The sequence below is a fragment of the Nymphaea colorata genome, chromosome 8, assembly GCF_008831285.2.
Source record: "Nymphaea colorata isolate Beijing-Zhang1983 chromosome 8, ASM883128v2, whole genome shotgun sequence".
NCBI lineage: Eukaryota > Viridiplantae > Streptophyta > Magnoliopsida > Nymphaeales > Nymphaeaceae > Nymphaea > Nymphaea colorata.
This window is the reverse complement of record NC_045145.1, coordinates 6,575,865-6,596,743: the sequence shown is the minus strand read 5'-3', so window position 1 is coordinate 6,596,743 and position 20,879 is coordinate 6,575,865. Positions and strand designations below refer to the sequence as shown.

The 20,879-nt window shown below is 35.0% G+C and overlaps 1 protein-coding gene across 1 annotated transcript in view; it reads left to right on the top strand.

The window, feature by feature from the left end:
- The window catches only part of LOC116258793 (structural maintenance of chromosomes protein 1), a 32,614-nt gene extending 12,275 nt beyond the window's left edge, over positions 1-20,339 (top strand). The window contains exons 4-18 of the mRNA XM_050079096.1: positions 3,660-3,895; positions 6,853-7,119; positions 7,513-7,783; positions 9,244-9,370; positions 9,607-9,714; positions 9,798-9,905; positions 10,143-10,282; positions 10,502-10,591; positions 10,676-10,884; positions 13,256-13,425; positions 15,048-15,157; positions 15,404-15,783; positions 19,019-19,270; positions 19,771-19,992; positions 20,074-20,339. Coding sequence (XP_049935053.1) covers positions 3,660-3,895; positions 6,853-7,119; positions 7,513-7,783; positions 9,244-9,370; positions 9,607-9,714; positions 9,798-9,905; positions 10,143-10,282; positions 10,502-10,591; positions 10,676-10,884; positions 13,256-13,425; positions 15,048-15,157; positions 15,404-15,783; positions 19,019-19,270; positions 19,771-19,992; positions 20,074-20,122 — 2,739 coding nt within the window. The 3' untranslated portion in view covers positions 20,123-20,339. The remainder of the gene's footprint in view (positions 1-3,659; positions 3,896-6,852; positions 7,120-7,512; positions 7,784-9,243; positions 9,371-9,606; positions 9,715-9,797; positions 9,906-10,142; positions 10,283-10,501; positions 10,592-10,675; positions 10,885-13,255; positions 13,426-15,047; positions 15,158-15,403; positions 15,784-19,018; positions 19,271-19,770; positions 19,993-20,073) is intronic.
- The last annotated feature ends 540 nt before the right edge of the window (positions 20,340-20,879 follow it).

Here is a 20,879-nt window from a genome sequence, read left to right as displayed (position 1 = left end):
TAAAAAAGATCATCATACATAAGGAACATTCATGTGTATCAACAACACATTCAAAAATAAGAAATCAGATATTCAGAATAACATAATAAGCATCCATCACAATTTTAAACTTGAAAATTTTATAGAATCTTAGGACTTAGAGCCTTAGGACTTGGAGTTTTAGGACTTAGATTACATCATAATTTTATAAGTTCAAAACATATAGTTATCATCTTTCATAATTCAACGATAATATCTCCCAAATCGATGAATCCTCGGTTATTTTTAATGAAAATGGGCAAAATCTCTGATGTCTCTTGGAGTCTTTAAATACAAGAAGAAAGGGAGGGAAGGGTGTTTAAAGTTTAAAAAATAAAGAATTTTGTGTTTTAATCCGTATCGTACGATACGAGCGATACGCTTAGGATACACGAGCGTATCGTGTATAAGCGTACCATATAGGTTTTTTAAACCTATACGATACGTGCGTATCGTACGATACAGATAACATTGGGCACAACACCTCTTTGTATGAGATCCGAACATAATGACAATTCACCTCGATATGGTTTGTTCTGATGAAACATTAGATTATTAGCAATGTAGGTGGCAGCCTTGTTATCACGATACATCTTCATAAGAAGAGGAACATGAACACTTAGATTTGTTAGCATCATAGATTTAGCCTAAGTCATCTAAGTAGCCGTTTGAGCCATTACTCTATATTCGAATTCTGTACTTGACCTAGAAACTACATTTTGATTCTTGCTTCTCCATGATATGAGGTTGTCTCCAACAAATACACAAAAGCCCATGGTGGATTTTTTGTTGCCAATAGGCCTTGCATAGTCAGCGTCGTCACTATAAGCAACAATCTCTAGAGGCTCTCCTTTCTTGAATAAGTGGCTTCTGCCTGGGGGCGACTTTAAATATTTTAAAACCATCAATGCAACATCCCAATGAACTTTTTTGGGCTTTTCTATAAGCTGACTTAGCTCAACAGAAAGCTAATGTCTGGTCTAGTCACAGTGACATAAAGAAGTTTGTCAATGAGAGACCTGTAAGATCGTGAATTCACTACCTCTGATTGATCATCATGATGATGAAGACGTGAGTTCATAGGAAGACTAACAAGCTTGGCTCCTAACATCCCTATATCGTGCAATAGGTTCAGTACATATTTCCTATAAAACAAAACTACACCTTCCTTGTTATGGGAAACCTCAATCCCAGGAAATACGGCAAGTGATCAGGATCTTTCATGACAAAGTGCTTCTGAAGAAAAGTCTTTGTAGTCGAAAGCTCTTCATCACAATCGCCTATTAGGATAATATCATCAACGTATACTACCAAAACAATTATACCTTTGGAGGTCTTCTTGATGGTGTGGTCAATAGTCATAGCACTTTTTCCTTTGAACCTGGGTATGCATTATACAAGCTGATAAAATTTATTTTTTCTGTTACTTTGTCAATTTCAAATCTACCTTATATTTGTTTTTTTAATTACATTTTCTGCCTCTTAAAACAACCACAAGGAGCAGTTTGATCTCATAGTGAAAAACCTAGAATCCTCTCCATATTTCCCACATACCTTTGAAATCCATATATAAAGCTTTGCCATATGTCACATGGACTCTTTATGGGAGTCAAAGCACCCACATTGCACACACTCACTGGGTGGTGCAGGTGTGGTTCTCATCCATCCACCAAATTCAATCTGCATCCATGTCAATTGCAGTCAAAGTTACCCTGCATATCAGAATTGATTTTGACTTGAGTGTTTTAGATGAATCATAAACTCATGGGTTGATTAGCTTGGTCTCATAAACAACCTTTATCTTACGCTTTTGCTATGTGATGTTTTTTAATTTCATCTCGCATGTCTAAGTTCACATTTATGTGACATTATATATGTGTGTATATGCGATACTTGCAAAATGCAATCCTTGATTTTCTTATAAGAAATGTTGCCCATCTATGTAAAGTAGGTTTTATCCATACCATTCACCAACACTGCCAAAAATATCATTCTCAGGTCTTTGGCAGCTAGGTTTTCTCAAGTGTTATCAAAAAGTTTGTTTTCCCTCCGGATGATCTTGGAAACTCAAAACACAAAAAAATAGATATGAAAAATAACAGAATTATTGTGAAATTTATGAATTTTCTACTAATTTTCTTACGAAAACATTGATAGACATTGAAAATAGATACAAAAATGTTCAAAGAAATTCAAATGAGAAAAAGATTAAAGCTTATTCAAAATGTTTTCCTCAAGGAACAAAAGATGCATCAAAATCTCACTATATTCTTGCAGAATATTTTGAACATATCATGATTAGTTCCCATTTTTTTCATTTCACCTGCTTTTGGTGAACTGTTATGATATTTGAAACTCTTTGATATCTGTAACAATGTTCATGCTATGTAAAGCACCATGAACACACTGAAAGACAGTTTTTGGAGCTTATTTTTGCAGAAGTAGATGTTTTCTTTTGTCAATAAGTATCTCTTATTGTTTTGAAAGTTGTGTTTCATTCCTATTTGCCAAGACACAAAATGAAATTTTGAAGTACGATAATCAGATTAGGCAAGTGATTCTTTGAAAGTTTTGGAGGATAGTAGTCAAGTGGTCTGTAATAGCTGTAGGAAGCATTATGGCTACTTGCACAAACTTCCAGGAATTAACATTCTTGTCCAAATTATGATTTGTGGACCATATACACAGGAGCAATTGAATGTAATTTTTGAATAAGGCTTTGCTTGAAAATTTTACTAAATTGGGTTTTCTTTTGGTAAATATCTAACACAACACACTAGTTGAAATTGAAAATGGAAAACTATAAGATAAAGTGGAAATATGCGTTGGCGCGGTGTTAAGGAAAACATGACCTAAATGTTGGAATAGTTTTCATAAAATGAAATGAATAAAGAAATGTACTGTGAAAATATATGTGTAGTATATTATTTTTGTTCTAACATTGTGTTATATAATTTATTCTTTTTTCTTTTGGTTAAATATCATGTTAATCCTTGTAGAACTGAGTGGAATTTTCTTTTAATATGTTAATGGTCTTCGTCAATATATTACGGCTTTTATGCCTATCTTTTGAACATATACTAAGCATTTTTTAAGGGAGTTAAGAATCTCAACCTTGTTCATGTAATCATGATTCTCAAGTGTGGGACATGGCTAGGGCACAGTGGAGCTATTATTTGTCTTATTTTGGTGTTCATTCCCTTAAGATCTTATTGTTTCTCTCTCACACACACAAGTTTTTTGAAATGTTGCAACGCATACTGATGTGTGCATTTGTGCCCATGTTGCCCTTGTAACATAAATAAGGATTTCAAAGCTTGTGTTTGGATTTCATTAGAAGAGAATCAGGATTCATCAAGGAATTGGGATTCCCAATCTATGGACATTGGAGTCCCTCATCAGGAGAATCATGGTTCCCATTGGTGGGAATTGAGTTTTCCTGACTGATTCCAATCTGCTTCAGGATGATCACAAATTCAATGTGAAAGAAGTGATTGCATTAGCTATGGTTTGAATAATATTACAAGAATTTCGTATTTATAGAACTAGATAGAAAAAGAAATTATTTGGTTAACGTCAATTTAAATGCTTTTGATCTATCTCATTGGTGCATTTTGATGACAACCCAAATGTTTCTACAGAAACCAGAGCTTTTGAAATTGGTGGAGGAGATTTCTCGTGTTACGTCAAAAATTAAGAGCACCAAGAAGGAACTAGAGAAGAAGAAAGGCGAAAGGAAAGTGCATGCTAAAGAGGTAGAAAGGCTTCAAAAAGAGATGCATGATGTAGCTACAGCTATAAATAATCTGAATTTAGAAGGTCAAGGAGGGGAAAAACTTCTGCTTGCAGATGCTCAGATTAAGGAGTACCATAGGATGTAAGCATTTGTTAATTGTTTGTTTTCTAGAACTTGTTACTCTGGTATGACTTCATTTGGTGCTGGAATCATCACAAGGGTAGTTTAGTTTGAGAGGATGTTACATTCTGTAATTCTTTTTTATTTTAAGTATTGATGATATTTTCTTTGTTGATTGTTAAGATCTTCTTAGTTTGTCTTTGCGTCTTAGGAAAATTAATTTGGTGGGAAGGCATTATTCTCCCTATTTTGCTTTTATTTTCTTGAAGCATATATTATTGACATTAGATTCTTTGCGGGTCTACCTCGAACTGTTCAGCTGAGTAGGGCATCTATAAGCTTTCAAGAGCCTGCAAGTATAAGATTAAAAACTTTAGGAAGTCCTATTATGCAACATTATGAAGGGCTTATTGGTGATGAGACTACCAGCCATTTTTGTGTCATATGAGTGCAATGTCCTAATGAATAAGTTGCCGTGCTTCTCTTGTTTAAAACTTTAAAGGTGCCTGCCAAATTGCCAATTTCTACATGATCATGATAGTCTTATTGTGTACCATTTTGGTTCATGCCTTCATACAACATTTGTTTGCTCTCCTTCTTAGTTGCATTGTCAGAGGCTTGCCTAGGCTCGTAGGTGGATGTTCACCTAGCCTAGCAGGTTTTATGTGGCTTACTATTTGAAAACATATACACAATAGCCTAGGCTTTTTATGTCGACAACCTAATTTTTTTTCTTTTTTTTCCTTGTTCTTCTTTTGAAAGTTTTGTTTTATTCTGTTTTTGTCCAGCTTTTACTTTTTTGTTGTTGCATGTGATTTTTTTTGCATTAAAAATATGTGTGTGTACACATGCACCTTTTCTTTTTCTTTTCTTCTTCTTTTGGGACATTTTTTTTTGTTCTGTTTCTTGTGCATTTTTTTTCACTCTTTTTTGTTGTTTCATCATTTCATGTGATTTTTTGCATTAAAAGTATATTTATGTGTACATGCACACCTATAACTATAGTTATAATTGCAATTCATATATTATTATGCTTGAATATTTCATGTTATTTTAAGCTTTTAACTGTCACATGTATGTGCATTATCTTCTTAATATTTTTCCTTGTTCATTAGAATTATAATAGAAGACTATTTTACTGCAAGCAACGTTAACGTGGACCATATTATACTTGAGGATTTATGTTCCTTTTTTCTTTTAAAGTTAGATTAGTAATTTTAGCTTTTGTTTTATGATTGTGAAATTGGAGTTAGAGATTTAGAAGTTAGCAACTTAGAATTTAAGAATGGTAAGGTTTTGCACTCATATTTACTTGTGAGCGTTTTCTTTTGCAATATTACTTGTAAACCTTAGTTAGTTGTTCAACTTCACTAAATTTGATCTTTTGAACTTTCAATCATGTTTGTTATCATGCTATGAAATGTTTAATGTATTATCATGAAATTTAATTGTTTTATTGTTGTAAGTTGCTAGTTGTAGGTTTTCCATTGGGAATTGCTTGAATTTTGTTGTTATTTTTGGCAATTAGTATTGCATTTTGTTGGTTCCTGTTGTTTGATATGGCCGACTTAATACATTGAGCATCTTTTTTAAATTATTATTTTTTTTTAAAAGCAAAAAACGTGGACTGTTGATGTGGATGACCCACACCAGCTGAGCACGTTTGTTTGGTTGGTTGTTACCATATGCTGTTCCATGTACAGAGATATTTTTCCGCATGTATGTGGCTATTCTTCTAATTATATGGGAGTGTGTGATGCATATGTCACAATAATTTCCTTACGAGCACATTCTTCCTTATAATTTGCTGGCCAAACTTCAAAATTTTGGGTTTTTTAGTAAGCAAAGGTATGTTCCTATGTGAAACATACTACCCGATACAGGAATGTGTTTTCTCTTTTAATAATAACTGAATGGTTGGGGAGGAGGAATAACAATTTGTAACATGAGATTGTTAATCCAAAAAACCTTTAACATAAGAATGTAGGAAATAAATTCCAAACATTCCACAAGCTTTAAAGAGCACTAGAAGCTACCTGATATAGCATAAATCCTTGATATAAAAGAATAGTACATGATATCTCTAATGACCAACTAGCCTATGTACGCAGCTACAAACCAAACAAGTTATTTTACAATTGCATATACCTAAAAGATTAATGATGAGCTTATAATTTATTAAATCACATATGAGATTGATTTGTTGCCTAACAATCACAAAACTATGTAATGAGAAAAGGAATGGGGAATTACATGTTCACCTTTGTTTTTGTGAATGAAAGGTGAGTATATTTGGTTCTTTTCGGGCTTGATTGATAATATGTGCATGTGAGTGTGACGCATGTACATGCATGTGTGGGTACATCTGTTCTGTGTGCTCAATGATTTCAATTCTCTCCTATAGTTTTACCCTATCACTGTAATGGAGTTCAGAAAAACAGTTGAACGATTACCTTCCTGAATAAGTTGAAGCTAAAACTGGGAAACTGTGTGGCTGGAAAAATAAATATTGCCGGGGGAAGAATGGGGAACTTAGTGTGTTTAGGTGAAGGACCAAAAAATGGATAAAAAAATGCACACATATAATGAGCTTGAAAAATACTGATGATGAATGCTGGTGCATTAGGTGAAGTGACTGTTTATACTGGAATCTATAGAGTTTTGAGTAATTTCTTTTTTCAGGATTTGTTTGTGATAGTACTTGCATGGACAAGTAGTAAATTACTAAAAACTAAAAAGCCAATAGTAAAAAGCTATAGATTTACATTCGTTTGTCAATTAAATTTATAAGCTACTCAAACAAACCATTAGAATTTATTATCTGTACGCTTTCATGCTTATTTTGACTATTTCATTGTGTTCTTTGAAGTTTGAACAACTTTCTGTGGGATCTAAATGTTTGCTTCATCAAGGTGCTATGATATCATTTCTTCCCTTGTTCAGTTTATTGCTAATGTTTTAAGTTTTATCCATTTCAGTAAGGAGGAAGCTGGATTGAAGACTGCAAAACTGAGGGATGAGAAAGAGGTGTATGATACGCAGCAACAAGCTGATATCGAAGCTCTAAAATACTTGGAAGAAAATCTCGAACAACTAAGAAACCGTGAGAAAGAGCTTGCTTCTCAAGAGAGCCAAATGAAGTCAAGGCTGAAACAGATCACTGATGCAATTACAGAGAACACAAAAGAACTAACAAAATCGAGGCATGAGTTGAGTGTTATGCAAGATAGACACCGAAAATCTAGGTAGCTAAACTGAATTGCCTTGATCCTTCTTTCTATCTTTGCTTGTTATGTTCTTTAATATTTGATAAAATGATCACGGAAACTGAATTTTGGAGGTGCTTCAATCTGTTGATATGTTCTCCAGTACAGTTAGTGTGCTATAAACAATATCTGATTTTTCTTGTGAAGTCACTCAACATTCTTGTGCTCCAGTTCTTATGTATGATTTTTCTTGTGGAGTCACTTCAAATATTCTTTGCTCCTGTAATTTGCGTAAGAAACTAAGGCTTTTGCATTGCATGGATTAAATATTTTGATCTGTTTATGTAGGATTTTTTTTCTAATCTTTTTGTTTTGCTTCAAGCTGCTTGTCTTTTCATATTATTTTCGTTTTTATTTTTGAAATTCTAACAGGGCAAAATATGACAACCTAAAAGCGAAGGTGAGTGAAATTGAAGCTCAATTACGAGAATACAAGGCTGATATGCATGAAAGTGAAAGAGATAGAAGATCATCTGAAGCAGTTGAAAGTCTCAAGCGACTGTTCCCAGGTGTCCACGGGCGCATGACGGGTCTTTGTAAGCCAACTCAGAAGAAATACAATCTTGCAATTACTGTTGCAATGGGCAAATTCATGGATGCTGTTGTAGTTGATGATGAGCAAACAGGGAAAGAGTGTATTAAGGTAATTTTATGTTAGCTAGGTACTTTTATAAAAATTAAGTATCTGTGCTTATCTCTTGTTTGGACTGACACTGCTTGGATCCTTCTAATCACTGTGCATTTTCTTGCTTTTTTTTTTGGACAAAAAAAGAAGCTCTTCCTTTTCTGTCACATTAGGAAAAGGAGAAGGTAGGGGGTTGAGTTGCCAACCCTCCTCTTTGGTTAGAAATAAATGGAAGAAGATTAGGCACATGGCATCACACACAAATCCCTTTCCTTTAGTCAATTGCCTATATATATATGTGCTGTGTATTTGTTTGTTCATGTATATATATATGTATGTTTTTGTGTGCATGCATATGTATGTTTATATGAAAATAAGATGCATGAGTGCATATATAAAAGTATCTGATACTGACAACCATGTCAGTTTCCACTTTCCATGCAAAAGTAATGTTACTGATTTTGAAGATAATTAAATCATAAAAAAAAGAAAAAGCAAGAGCATACAAAGAAAGGTTTTCCCTTTATTAATGTGTCTATTTATATTCAATGACTTTAACAAAAAGTGGGTGGAAAAACCTATGTCATGCTCACAACCACCTGCGCCTCCCCCCACAAACGAAAATGCACACACCCACACCCACACCCACACCCACACCCACACGTGCCTGCATGTATGTATGAGAGTACGTAGGCATGTATGATAAATGAAGGTGTCTGATTCTGACACTTATGTCAGTTTCCATGCAGAAGTAGTATTACTGAATTTGAAGATAACGAAGAAAGCATACATGCGTATGAAACAAAAGGGTCTTGTTTCGCTGATGGCCAAAAGAGATTGTTTCTACATAGCCTTCGAAAGTGAACATGAAGGATTAGGGTGAGCTGTGTCAAGTATGCCTAAGTATACTTCATCTTCTATTATCTGTGACAAACTTAAAGGGTTAGGATGGTGGTGTTCAATACTCCAAACCGTGTTATCTTGGTATTGTAACTCCAACTCGTTTTGGATAGGACTAGATTAGATTTGTTTTGCCTCTTGGTTGGCTTAGCTACTACTAGGCATGAATGACAACTTATACGAGCTTTAGAACAATGGGCTTTACCTAGAGCTTATTCTATGTTGTGGATTGTTCGCAACACTGTCACTTGAATCTTCACCTGAGAGTGCTCCTTAGTGTCTGTTCTGTCTCCACCTGCTTCCTATCTTTGTATCTTTATTTCTGCAGGAAAAAGGTCTATAGCGAGACAGTTATGGACCTATATTCTTGCATTGTGGATTTGGAGTTCGAAAAATATACCTTTTTGTGGGCATTTTTTTTTTCTTTTCACAGGTTGTTGACTGATTCTTCTCTTCTCCATTTTGTTGGGGAAACAGTCATCGTAAATATGTTCATGGACATGCATTTATCCTCATATGCGTGCATATTGTTTTTTGGTGTGTGTTTGTTGATAATAGGTTCTCTTTTCACATTTCAGTATTTAAAGGAACAACGACTTCCACCTCAGACTTTCATACCTATACAGTCAGTCCGGGTAAAGCCTGTGCATGAGAAGCTGCGGACACTGGGAGGAAGTGCGAGGCTAATTTTTGATGTGGTTCAATATCCTTTAGAAAGAAAGGTTTTAATCGGTATCTCTGTTTCCCTAAAAGTTGCCGGTTCTCGAACAACATAAAATTAGTCTGGTGACTCCTAGGCATCTCGCGCTCTGTTTTTTTTTTAATCCCATCCTAGAAGTAATGCATGCTATTGGAGTAGGTTCTGTCAATTGTTGTTTCCAATTTGTTTTGGTGCATTAGATTTCTTGAAGATGTGGTGTATGACCTTAATAGTGATACATTTGACCCCTTCTTGGAGAAGGCTGTACTTTATGCTGTCGGAAATACATTAGTTTGTGATACTCTTGAGGAGGCCAAGGTCCTCAGTTGGAGTGGAGAACGATATAAAGGCAAGCTCTTATACACAAGTTCGTCTATATTAAATTGGTTCTTTCTGGTTTTGTCCTGAATCTCCTGACTCAATAAATCACAGTGGTGACTGTCGATGGTATTCTCTTGACAAAGTCTGGTACAATGACTGGAGGAATTAGTGGTGGAATGGAAGCTCGGTCACTTAAATGGGATGAACACACAATTAAAGGTTGGTATTCTTTATGGTTTTGGTGGTATACAAAAGCATACTTTAGATTTCTTTCATTTAGCCTCCTGTTGCCTGTGTGATTTATGCAGTTAAACGGAAGAAATACAAAATTGAGTGTTTTTATTTCTCCATTAAAATTTGACTTCGTTTTGTAAAATTTTAATTTTAGATTTATTTTTCTAGTTCTTTTCACATTTGGTTTTTGTGAAACGTGGAGATACTTTCTTGCATTTTCAGGTCTGAAGAAGAATAAAGATGACTATGAAGCAGAAATGGAAAAGCTTGGCTCAATCAGAGACATGAAAATGAAAGAGGCTGATGCATCTGGAAAAATTACTGGCCTTGAAAAAAAAATTGATTATTCCAATCTGGAAAAGGTCAGCGAGCTTTTAAGTGCAGAATTTGAACACTTTTTGAAATTTTTGGAATATTTAGGTTTCTCTTTATGGGAGAATATGCTGTTGCTGTTCCATTTTTCTGGCAATACACCTTGATGCCAGAAAAGGATCCGGTTTGTTGTACAGACTTCCATTGTTTTTTGGCCTCCAAATATGTGGTTTTGTTTGTGCTAGTTTAACGAGTGGGTTCTCCTGCAGAAAACTATTGAAGACAAAATTTCAAAGTTAAACCACGAAAGAATTAATGTGAAGGAAGAAATAAGTCGTCTTGAACCTGAAAGACAAAAGGTTACTTTGTTATAAACTCCCTTAAAAATGTAACTTGCAGTGACTATATTCTGGTAGCTCACATTGATCTTTTTGGTGCCACAGTTTGAGACTTACATTTCAAACAGAGCTAAAGACATCACCAAGCTTGAGACAAGGATCAATGAGATTGTTGACAGGATTTATCGAGACTTTAGTAAATCTGTGGGGGTTAATAACATTCGTGAATATGAGGAAAATCAACTCAAGACTGCACAAAGAAACTCAGAGCGAAGACTTAGTTTGAACAACCAGTTGTCAAAACTGAAGTACCAGTATGTGATTGCTCTGGATCTTACCAATTATCTTTTTTATCTTCATTAAAAGTACTTCTGCATGTGCTTGGTGATTTATTGTGTGTCTGAACGGAGAGTGTGTGTGTGTCATAGCCACAAATATCGTTCTTGGGAAAATGTCGGCGAGGTTTTTCTCAAGTTTTTTTTGACGAAGCTATTTTTCTCGGAAAAATCTTGGGAAAATCTTGGCAATTTTTTTAAACAAAAAATAAAAAAATTATGTAAAAATAGAAAAATGAACTTGAAGGCATAAAGCTTGCTGCTCCTCTATTGAATAGTTATAACTTAAAAGATAGACAGCAGGTCCGAGTGAAGGAAATACTGAAGCCCCAAAGGCCCCCTGCTGGACCGCAGGTCTCCTTTCTCCTCACGTCACCAATGCCCAAGCCCCAAACCCTATTGTTGAGGGAGAAATGGCTTAAAAGTCCTAATCCTCTTCCCCTTCTCTGTTTTTGCCATTAAAAGTAGAAAAAAGTTCAAAACTGCCCTACTAAAACTTTTTCATTACAAAACTACCCCTTTTAAAAGTGAAATGGACCATGTGCAGTTTAAAGTTTTAATTTTTTTTTTTCAAAAATACTAACAATTCCCCTGTTTGAGCGCAGCTTTAGATAGTGCTCGCATTTTTATCTCGATAAAATCACAATAAATATTTTTGGAAATATTTTGAAAATATCGTGATATTTGTGGCTAACTGTGTATACACACACACACACACACACACACATAGAGAGAGAGAGAGTGTCTCAATGCATGTATGGGAAGAAATGTATTGGGCCATCGGCATTGCAGTTTCTTAGTAAGCATATCACTTTAGCTTTTCTTGGTTATATGTAAGTTTAAAATTAAAAAAACATGTAAAACACAAAATCTTGGGATGCAAAAAGGCACTCATTTTTTTCTTTTAATGGGCTTCATATTAATTATCCCTTTAGCCTTCGGCATAGTCACAAAAACGTACGAGAGAAAATTAAATGCCATTTAAAACTTAAAAAAAACGTGTTTTTTTTTAAAAAAATACATTAAAACGAAAAAGCACATTTTTTCATGTTTTTTTTCACTTTTTTCATTTTTTTCATTTTTCTTAATGCCAAACAGTTTTTTTTTTTAAATTTTCTATTTTTTATTTGTTGCAAATCTACTTTTCTTTTGATGTTTGTGTTAGTAGTTTCTCACTTATTTTATTTTCTCCCATTTTTATTTTTTTAAGTTCTTAAGAATTTATCATATTTTTTCCGTTTTTTTCAAGCTCACCGTATTATACCTGAGAAATACTGCACAGTTTAAAACTCCAAAACGTTATTTGTGACTATGGCCTTTGGCATTCATTTTTTAAAACCGTAGTCATAGAAAACACTTTTTTTTGAAAAAAAACGCGATAAATTAAATGGTCGTTTAGAATTAAAAAAAGGCATTTTTTTTGAAAAAAATCACTATAAACAAAAAAAGGTGTTTTTAACGCGTTTTTAATGTTTTTTTCACTTTTTTCATTTTTTTTCAGTTTTTTTAATGTCAAACAGTTTTTTTCATTTTTCTATTTTTTATTTGTTACAAATCTACTTATCTTGTGATGTTTGTGTTATCAGTTTCTCACTTATTTTTTTTCCCGCATTTTTAGTTTTTTAAAATTTTAAAAAGTTTATCATATTTTTCCCCTTTTATTCAAGCTCGCCGTATTATACCGAGAAAAACCTCGCCATTTAAAACTCCGAGACGTTATTTGTGACTATGTTTTAAACTTTAGGAATGCCATTTCATATTAAGTTGTATGGTTCTTTGCAATGATTGTCAAGTAAAGAAGCGGATATTGGAAAAGCTTCCAGCTTTCTATCTTGTGAGGAAATTGAAGGAAAAGAGATACATACATTTGGGCTCTTGAGTTGATTTCAGTTGAATTATGGACATAGGTTTCTTGATTTTTGACCTGGTATATCATGCAGATTGCAGATAGGTATTCTTGCTGATGTATGTTCTAAAACCTATTGAACACTACACACCTGTTGATGTGTTTGTCCCATGCTGGGCTGGTAAGTGGTAAAGTTATCATAATTAATTTGGTACATGAGATGACTCGAGAAACTAAAATAGGCTGTCTTGCATATTTTTCACTAAGCCAACACGATGTGGTCCTGAAAACACAATTTTTTTGGGGCTCCCCTGTGGGCTGTAGCATCGTTCTCATTACACCTTTTCTTGTGCTAAGGTCTGGGGATCCCAGTTGCTTGTTTTTTGTTGATCGCATGCTCTGGATTTAGGATTTTCAGTTGCCTCTGCATCTCTACTTCATTTTTTCCAGTAGCACTTTTTTGTTTTCTTGGTGTCTTAATTAACAATTTGATGCCTGCTGTAGACTGGAATATGAACGGAAACGTGACATGGATGCTCCAGTTTCAAAACTTTCTTCTGCTCTCGGTTCATTAGAAGAAGAACTGAAGGAATTGCACAAGAAAGACTCTGATATCAGACAGGCAATGGAGGAAGGTGAAAGATATATGGAAGAGCTGAAGGCTGAAGTTGATGGTATTTAACCTTTTCTGCTGAGTTCATATATATTTACTAATTTGTGCGTTGCCTGTACCAGTCATTCCTAGCAGCAACCAAATTTGTCCTCCTCGCAGAAAACTAGATTAAATAAGTTAGTATTGTCATTGGGTATTAAATAAGCTAGTAACCTCCTAGGGTATATGAGTCTGAGACTTTCCATTTTTATCTTTTGCACAGAAGAAGCACAAATTGGAAAATGGTATCCAATAATAGCTGTTAAACTCGTGGTGATTAAAATTTAAAACCTTAGACAGAATGTGATCGATCTTCAAGGGACAAAGCAAGATATCTCATTGGTTCATGCTAGCATTCAATTACAAAATGCTCGTTTGCATAAGAAAATTCTTGCGGGTAGACTGGGACTGGAAACAGCATCATGTATGTTATTGGTTTTTTTCATCATTTAATTCTTTATGCATTATATGCAGTTTTCCTTCCAATAATTAATATTGCTCTCCATGGCATCTCTTTGGTTGACGTTTTTTTCTATGTTTGGATGATACTTTTATACATTGTTACAAACATTGCTGTTCCCATTTTTTTTTTAAGCTAGAAGAAAGAGAAAGATAAAAATCATGATATTTTCAAAAAGCACCAAAATGAAAATATCCCTTTTCTATTGTATTTTTTTCTTCCCTTATTTTTTCAGAAAAAAATGTTTTTAATATATTTTATTTTTTGATGTTTATTCTAATATTTTAATAACTGTTTTGGATTTAGATCAATAATGAAATTGGTAAAAAGCTCAAAATTTAATATTTTTTCTATTTTTTTTAAATTTTTTGAGTTCCAATGTTTTCCTGGGAAAAAATCTCTCTCTCTCTCTCTCATTCTCCAAAAAATAAGAATGAAAAATTTTTTTTTTTTGTTTCTCACTGATTGATGAGTCTCCGTTTCTTGTGCTTTGTCTGGCCTGGTAGTCATCCTTTTGATATTTGCCACTTAAAATGATGGTTATTGGGAGAGAGAAACTCCGTGTCAGTAAGTGCCCTGTCATGTCCAGGTGTAATGTATTCCAAAATGCGGTGTAGATTAGTTTTTCACAACGGATCTATTTTTTCACATGGTAACTGATAAGTGTTATTGATAGTGCGCTGTTGCCTAGGCTCCAAGTTCCTCAATGACCCTGCTTGGCACCTTATGGATGACTAGTCAACTTGGATCGTGTAAGCCTAAGTGGTACCCAGGTGCAACTTTTTGTTACTGTTTTTTTGGCCTGAGCTACATGAGGGAAACAATTATGCGAGGAGATGTTGACGACTTAAGCTAATAATATGCTGCTGAAAAAATAACTTTCAGTGATCACTGTTAGCTGGCTATTGTAAACACTGAGGAAAATGTTCTAATGTTATATTAGACAGTGGAAGAGGTTCCTGACATGCTATATTGTGTAATGAAATATGCTTCACAAACACTATATATTATATTTCCACAATGGTCTTCAAAGAGAGTCAGACATTACTCTGGGATCTTGATCCTTCCAACACGTGCGATGTAAAGATCTCAATATGATCTTGGGAAATGGAATTTGACATATTTCTAGTGAAAGCTATTCCATTCTGTGTTTTGACTTGGCCCTTTACTCTTTGCATTTGCAGAGTGGAAATCAAAGGTAGAAGGGTGTGAAAATATCCTTTCTGAGTTAAAGAAGAAAGCAAACCTTGTTCTGGGTGACATTAGCAAGTTGAAGCGTCAGATTGGCTCCAAGGTTTGATGTTTGATGATAGTTTTGTTTCTGTGGACCTAAGCATGTTCTTCAAGTTTGAATGCTGTCTGTTCTGAAGGACTATGCAAAATTTTATTTTATCTTTCCTTTAGCTGATGTGTGTAAGTGCAGTCCTAAGCCGAGACCCTTTACTTGTTTTTGTTGCCTTTTTCATTTACTCATTTTAATTTGCCCCTTGAGGGAAATTATTCCAACCTTCATTTTACTGAGAATGTATGATGCCAACAGGAGACCCTGATTGAGCAGCTTAAATCACGCAAGAAAGATATACTGGAGAACTGTGAATTGCAACAGATTACACTTCCAAGCATTGGTGATCCGATGGAGATAGATTCTTCTGTACAAACAGTAAGCTTTGACTACAGTGAACTAATCAAATCAGGTCTCAGGGATATTAAAAGCTCTGACAGGGATAAAAAGGAGGCAGAATTCAAACAAAAAATGGATTCCTTAACATCAGAAATTGAAAGAACAGCACCCAACCTAAAGGCCTTAGATCAATATGAAGCTCTCCAAGAAAAAGAGAAAGAGGCTGTTGAAGAATTTGAAGCTGCTAGGAGAGAAGAAAAAGAAGTAACTGATCAATACAACTTGGTGAAAAGGAGGAGGTACATATTAAAGTTTTGTGCACAGTCAACTTCTATGACACTGATGCTTGCGCGTGTGCATGTGTGTGTGTGTGTGTGTGTGTGAGTGAGAGAGAGAGAGAGAGAGAGAGAGAGAGAGAGATATTTCAAAATTCTTTTCCATTTGGCAAGTTATTTTTAGAACTCAGGTCATTTTTAAAGTTTTTGAAGTCTTGATTATGCTTTTTAAGAGGTTCGCTGCCTGGCCACTGTCTAGTTAGATCTAGATTCTAGACCATTGGGCTTATTAAGCATGGTTTAGTCTTTCCTGGACTAGACACTTTAAAACATCGTCTAATCGGTCTAAATTATATGCTGGATTTAGTGTTTTTCAGTCACATATGTTTTCTAAGGATGTGAAATTTAGCCGGCAAAATATTTGAAAATTTTGACTTAAATAATTTAAAATCATTACTTGTTTCCGGGAAATAGATGATGTCAAAGACGTATATGTCATTTTCCCAGCTATGTCTTTAGACCCACAAAATTTCTGTCGGTGGGAGTGCACCATATTGTTAGGCGCAGAGTTTTTATTTTACAGATTGTTATTTCTGTTATTTCCTGTTTCTGCGTTTTCATTTTAGTATTTCTTCATGTAACAGGTCGGGTCCAGTTAGGCTTTATTAACCCAACCCATCATGTTATGTACTTAAGCATGATTAAGGGAATTAAATCCTAACGAAGATTTACATTTCGTGAGAGAAGCTGCGCTTCATGTGGTTTTAGGAAAAATTAAGCAGAGGAAGGCGCTGGACAGTTTGTTAGCTGTGCAGAGGCTAACACATATCTTTAATATAAAAAATCTAAAATAAAATTTAGAAAGACTACATATCAAAAAGCATAAGATATGATTTGTTTGTGAGATTATGCTAATGAGTTAGTGATTTTCGAACCTATCTGACAGTACCCCAGCTTGAGTCAAAGTCAAGCCTTCTGTGCATAGGTGCAGTCCACTGCACTTGCCTTGGCTGCTGATTGGTGAATGGTGAGTGGGAGCAGCAGCCACACCTGCACCAGCACCAATTCGGGGTTTTGGTATGAGTGCGGCTACCTATCAAGCTTAGTTGTTAAGGCGACCTTTTTCTTTTTGTGGTTTTTCTAGTTATGTTAACCATTACATAATAAATTATGTACTTACTCACTGAACTGTAAGCTTCTATTCCAAGTAAAACTTGAAAAATTGTTCTGTTCTGTTCTAATTGAATGATTATACTTCGTAAGTAAAACCAAAAAATAAAACATGAAAAACTATTCGATTCTTGTTTACATGACAGATTAACAGTACATTTCCAGCTTGTTTACATACTGGAAAACTGTGCTGTTCTGTTCTAGCTGATGCCTTAGTTTGATACACAAAAGAAAACACATCATTCTTGTTTAGATACTAGACAATACTTGCATTTCTTATAGACTATTTTTGCTATAGGCCTTATTGACTATTTCATTTGAATCATTTCAAACAAAAATCATATAAAATCAGTACATATAATATACATTACAATTTACAAGTTTACAACAGATTGTACATATAACATATAATATACATCTCACACAAAAACACCCTCACAAATGAGAAAATAAATCTGTATTCAGGTTGCAAAAGTGAGGTCTGCAGGTATTTGTCTGATTGCTAGACATGCACTAAATAAGAGAAACTAGTTGTTTTTTACCATAGACATAGGTTGTAAGAAGGCTGGCGTAGTTTCCACAAAATATGTTTCAGAGCACATACGATATATACGAAAATTCATTTGGTTTTATAGAATATGTACTTAACGTGTGGCTGGAACTTTCACTTGATGACTTGATATATATATATATATATATATATATATATATATATGTAATTAATGTACAACAAACTGTACCTAAAGAACAGAAATTATATAATATAACTGCATATAATATAAGTATATATGGTATAACTGTGTATAACAAAATTACAAGACTTAATTTGAAGGGAAGGTGACTTTTCACCTTCCCATGGATTAGGCGTGCTAGCGCCTAGTCCAGTCTAGGCGCATCTATGTGCAAGGTCGCCTAACTGGTGGACTATGTCACATGGGTGCGGGTATGGGTATGGCGATACGGGTTCATGTACGGTGATTTTGAAAATTATGGGTATGCGGGTACAACAAATTTTTAAATTCTCAAAAATGATAAAATGAAAAAAAAAATAGTACATAAATGTAATCCCATAAAAAAGTCTCCAAACAAAATAATAAAAAGATGCACAACAAAAATATATAATGATCAGAAAATTCAAAGAATAAAACAATAAGCAATCAACTAGTCTCTTTAGGCTTGTGCATAAGCTTGGCTGATCGGCAGCATCACTTTTTTTGGTTGATGATGAGAATTGAAAGAAATAGCTGATAGATTCATCAAACTCTTAATCAAAAGTGGCAGCAACCAAACAAAATCGGCAGCCGAAATAGTCGATAGAAATAAAATGCAACCAAACAAAAGTGGCAGCAACAGATAAGCACATAAAATCAAACAAACATCAAAACGTATATAAATCTATAGATTTTCAGTTCAATCTTCAAACAAAAACATCCCCAAATAAAAAAAAACGGAAAACCTCCAAATAAAAAAACGGAACCCTAAGTTATAATAGTGAAACGAATAAAAAAAAAAAAACACTTACCTGGCTGCCACCGGCTGCTGCTGGACACCACTGGACGTTGCTGTGGGTCGCCGAACGTCGTCGTGGCGGCCGGTGATAGTTGCGATAGAGCTCTACTGCAAAAAACGCTGGTGAGGCTGCAGAGCTCGACTTCATTTCGTATAAAATTGAACAATTTTTTTTGGTTCTGATTGGGTCTGACCTAGACCCGCTCCAACTCGTACCCGATGCTTTGCCGTACCCACTTCCACGTATCCGCGTACTGGAGTGGGTACGTGGGTTAAGTTCACGTACCCATGTCACGTAAGTGATGGATCTAAGCGACGGGTGTGGATTCATGCCTAGGCGTGGACTAGTCCACACCTTAACAACTAAGCTGTCAAGGAGTTCCATGTGGCATAGGTGATATCCAATAGGGAAGGCACTGCATGAAATCGTTTTCATTGGGGAGGCTAAGCCTTGTGTGATATGATATGTAAGGGAAACCTTTTCAGTGCTTTTTTATACCCTTTGTGCAAGTTTTTACCTGCCTATTAGTAATTGTCTTGTTGTTTAAAGAGAGAATTTGTGCTGTCTATTTGGATGCAGGTATGAGTTGTTTATGGAGGCTTTCAACCATATTGCTGACAACATAGATAAGATATACAAGGAGCTTACCACAAATAGCACGCCTAACATGGGTGGGACAGCATACCTAAGCTTAGAAAACGAAGATGATCCATTCCTACATGGTATCAAATATACAGCCATGCCACCTTCAAAACGTTTCCGTGATATGGAGCAATTGTCTGGTGGAGAGAAGACGGTAGCAGCTCTCGCTTTGCTCTTTGCAATTCACAGGTACGGTATGTTTCAATTTGTAGTTATATTGGTTCTAGATCACCTGATAACCTGTTTTAATGTAAAAAAGGAACCTTAAAAAGTGGAGGCAGTTGCTGTTATGAACAGGATTGCCATACACAACTACTGGTATAGGCAAGTAGCTATATATGTATGCATCAAAGAAATTGTAGTCTTATGCGTGTAAATTTAATATTCGGTATAACATTCATTATTTCAAATCTCATATAGGATTCTTTTGGGCCGGTTCAATGTTGATGGACTTGTTTTCTTAGGTAGTACTTTGCTAATGCTGAGTGGATGCAGTAGTCCCATAAGAGGTCATCCAACTGCTTCAACTTGTAGCTTATGACCTAAAGAAGTTTTTCTAGTTATATATAGGCCTGTATAATTTACTAAATGTGTAGTTGTCTCGAACTTGCCAACACATGATGCTAATTACAATCACGTGACGGTTTCGAGGAGTTTGCATTCTTTAATTGGTTCTCTTTGCTTTTCAGTTACCGTCCCACCCCATTTTTCATACTCGATGAAGTTGATGCTGCACTGGACAATGTTAATGTTGCCAAAATTGCCCGTTTTATCTGCTCCAAGTCTTGCACGATTGATAGTAACGAGGGGAAGGATGACAAGAGATTTCAGTGCATTGTGATTTCGCTGAAAGACAGTTTCTATGAGAAAGCCCAAGCACTGATTGGAGTTTGCAGGGATTGTGATAAAAGGTGAACACTTGGGCACTTCATTCTCTCTCCTTCTCTCTCGCTTTCTCTCTCCATGTTAATTTCCGATTTTATTCTTTGCAGCTGCTCGAGGACTCTGACATTTGACCTTACACGGTACAGGGAATCATGAGACTTTGTGTACATTGCAATAGTAGCAACACATGGGAGGGTGTATCATGTCTTTTGTAGGTATCAATTGTTTTAGTCTAACGGAAGCAAATGGCCTAACCTACATTTAAACTGACTGGATGTACATAAAACATCATCACCGAGCTGTATAATGCGCTAAAATCATCTACGTTGCCATCAGTAATATATCTGGGTTCATTGCTCAAGTTAATCCAAAATGTTCTACAAGCTCCTGACAAGAAGATCATACAAGTTTATGGTCTAGGAAGATTTCAATGCGCAGTTGCAGCTTCTGTTAGCTTCAGTCTGAAGCGGAGCTGTGCTATGATGACCATGACCACTGCCATTTTCAGTCTGGTTGGCATTGTGTTTGCTTCTCTCTCATGAGAGATCAATGGAGGGCACTTGATGGGAATTGAACTAAGATTAAGTTACCCTTGCTCTTTGCCGCTTTGGTTGTGGAAATTACTTTTGTCGATCCCATATATTATTTGGTTGAACTCACCAAGGGCGGTGAAAAGAGATTGGAAAATAGCTAGTTTTTTAGTTGGAATGTCTAATTTTAAAGAAAGGAAAAGATTAAATAAATTTGGTTTTGGATAAGAAAGAAGAAAGGAAAATAAATGAAATGAGAGAAAAAAAGGTATATTCATTCACCCTATAAATGGCAACTTTATCTTCAATGTTTTTTGCTAATATTTCATATCTCTTGTTCTTTGTCACTAGGGATCTTGTTCTTTGTCACTAGGGAACTTAAT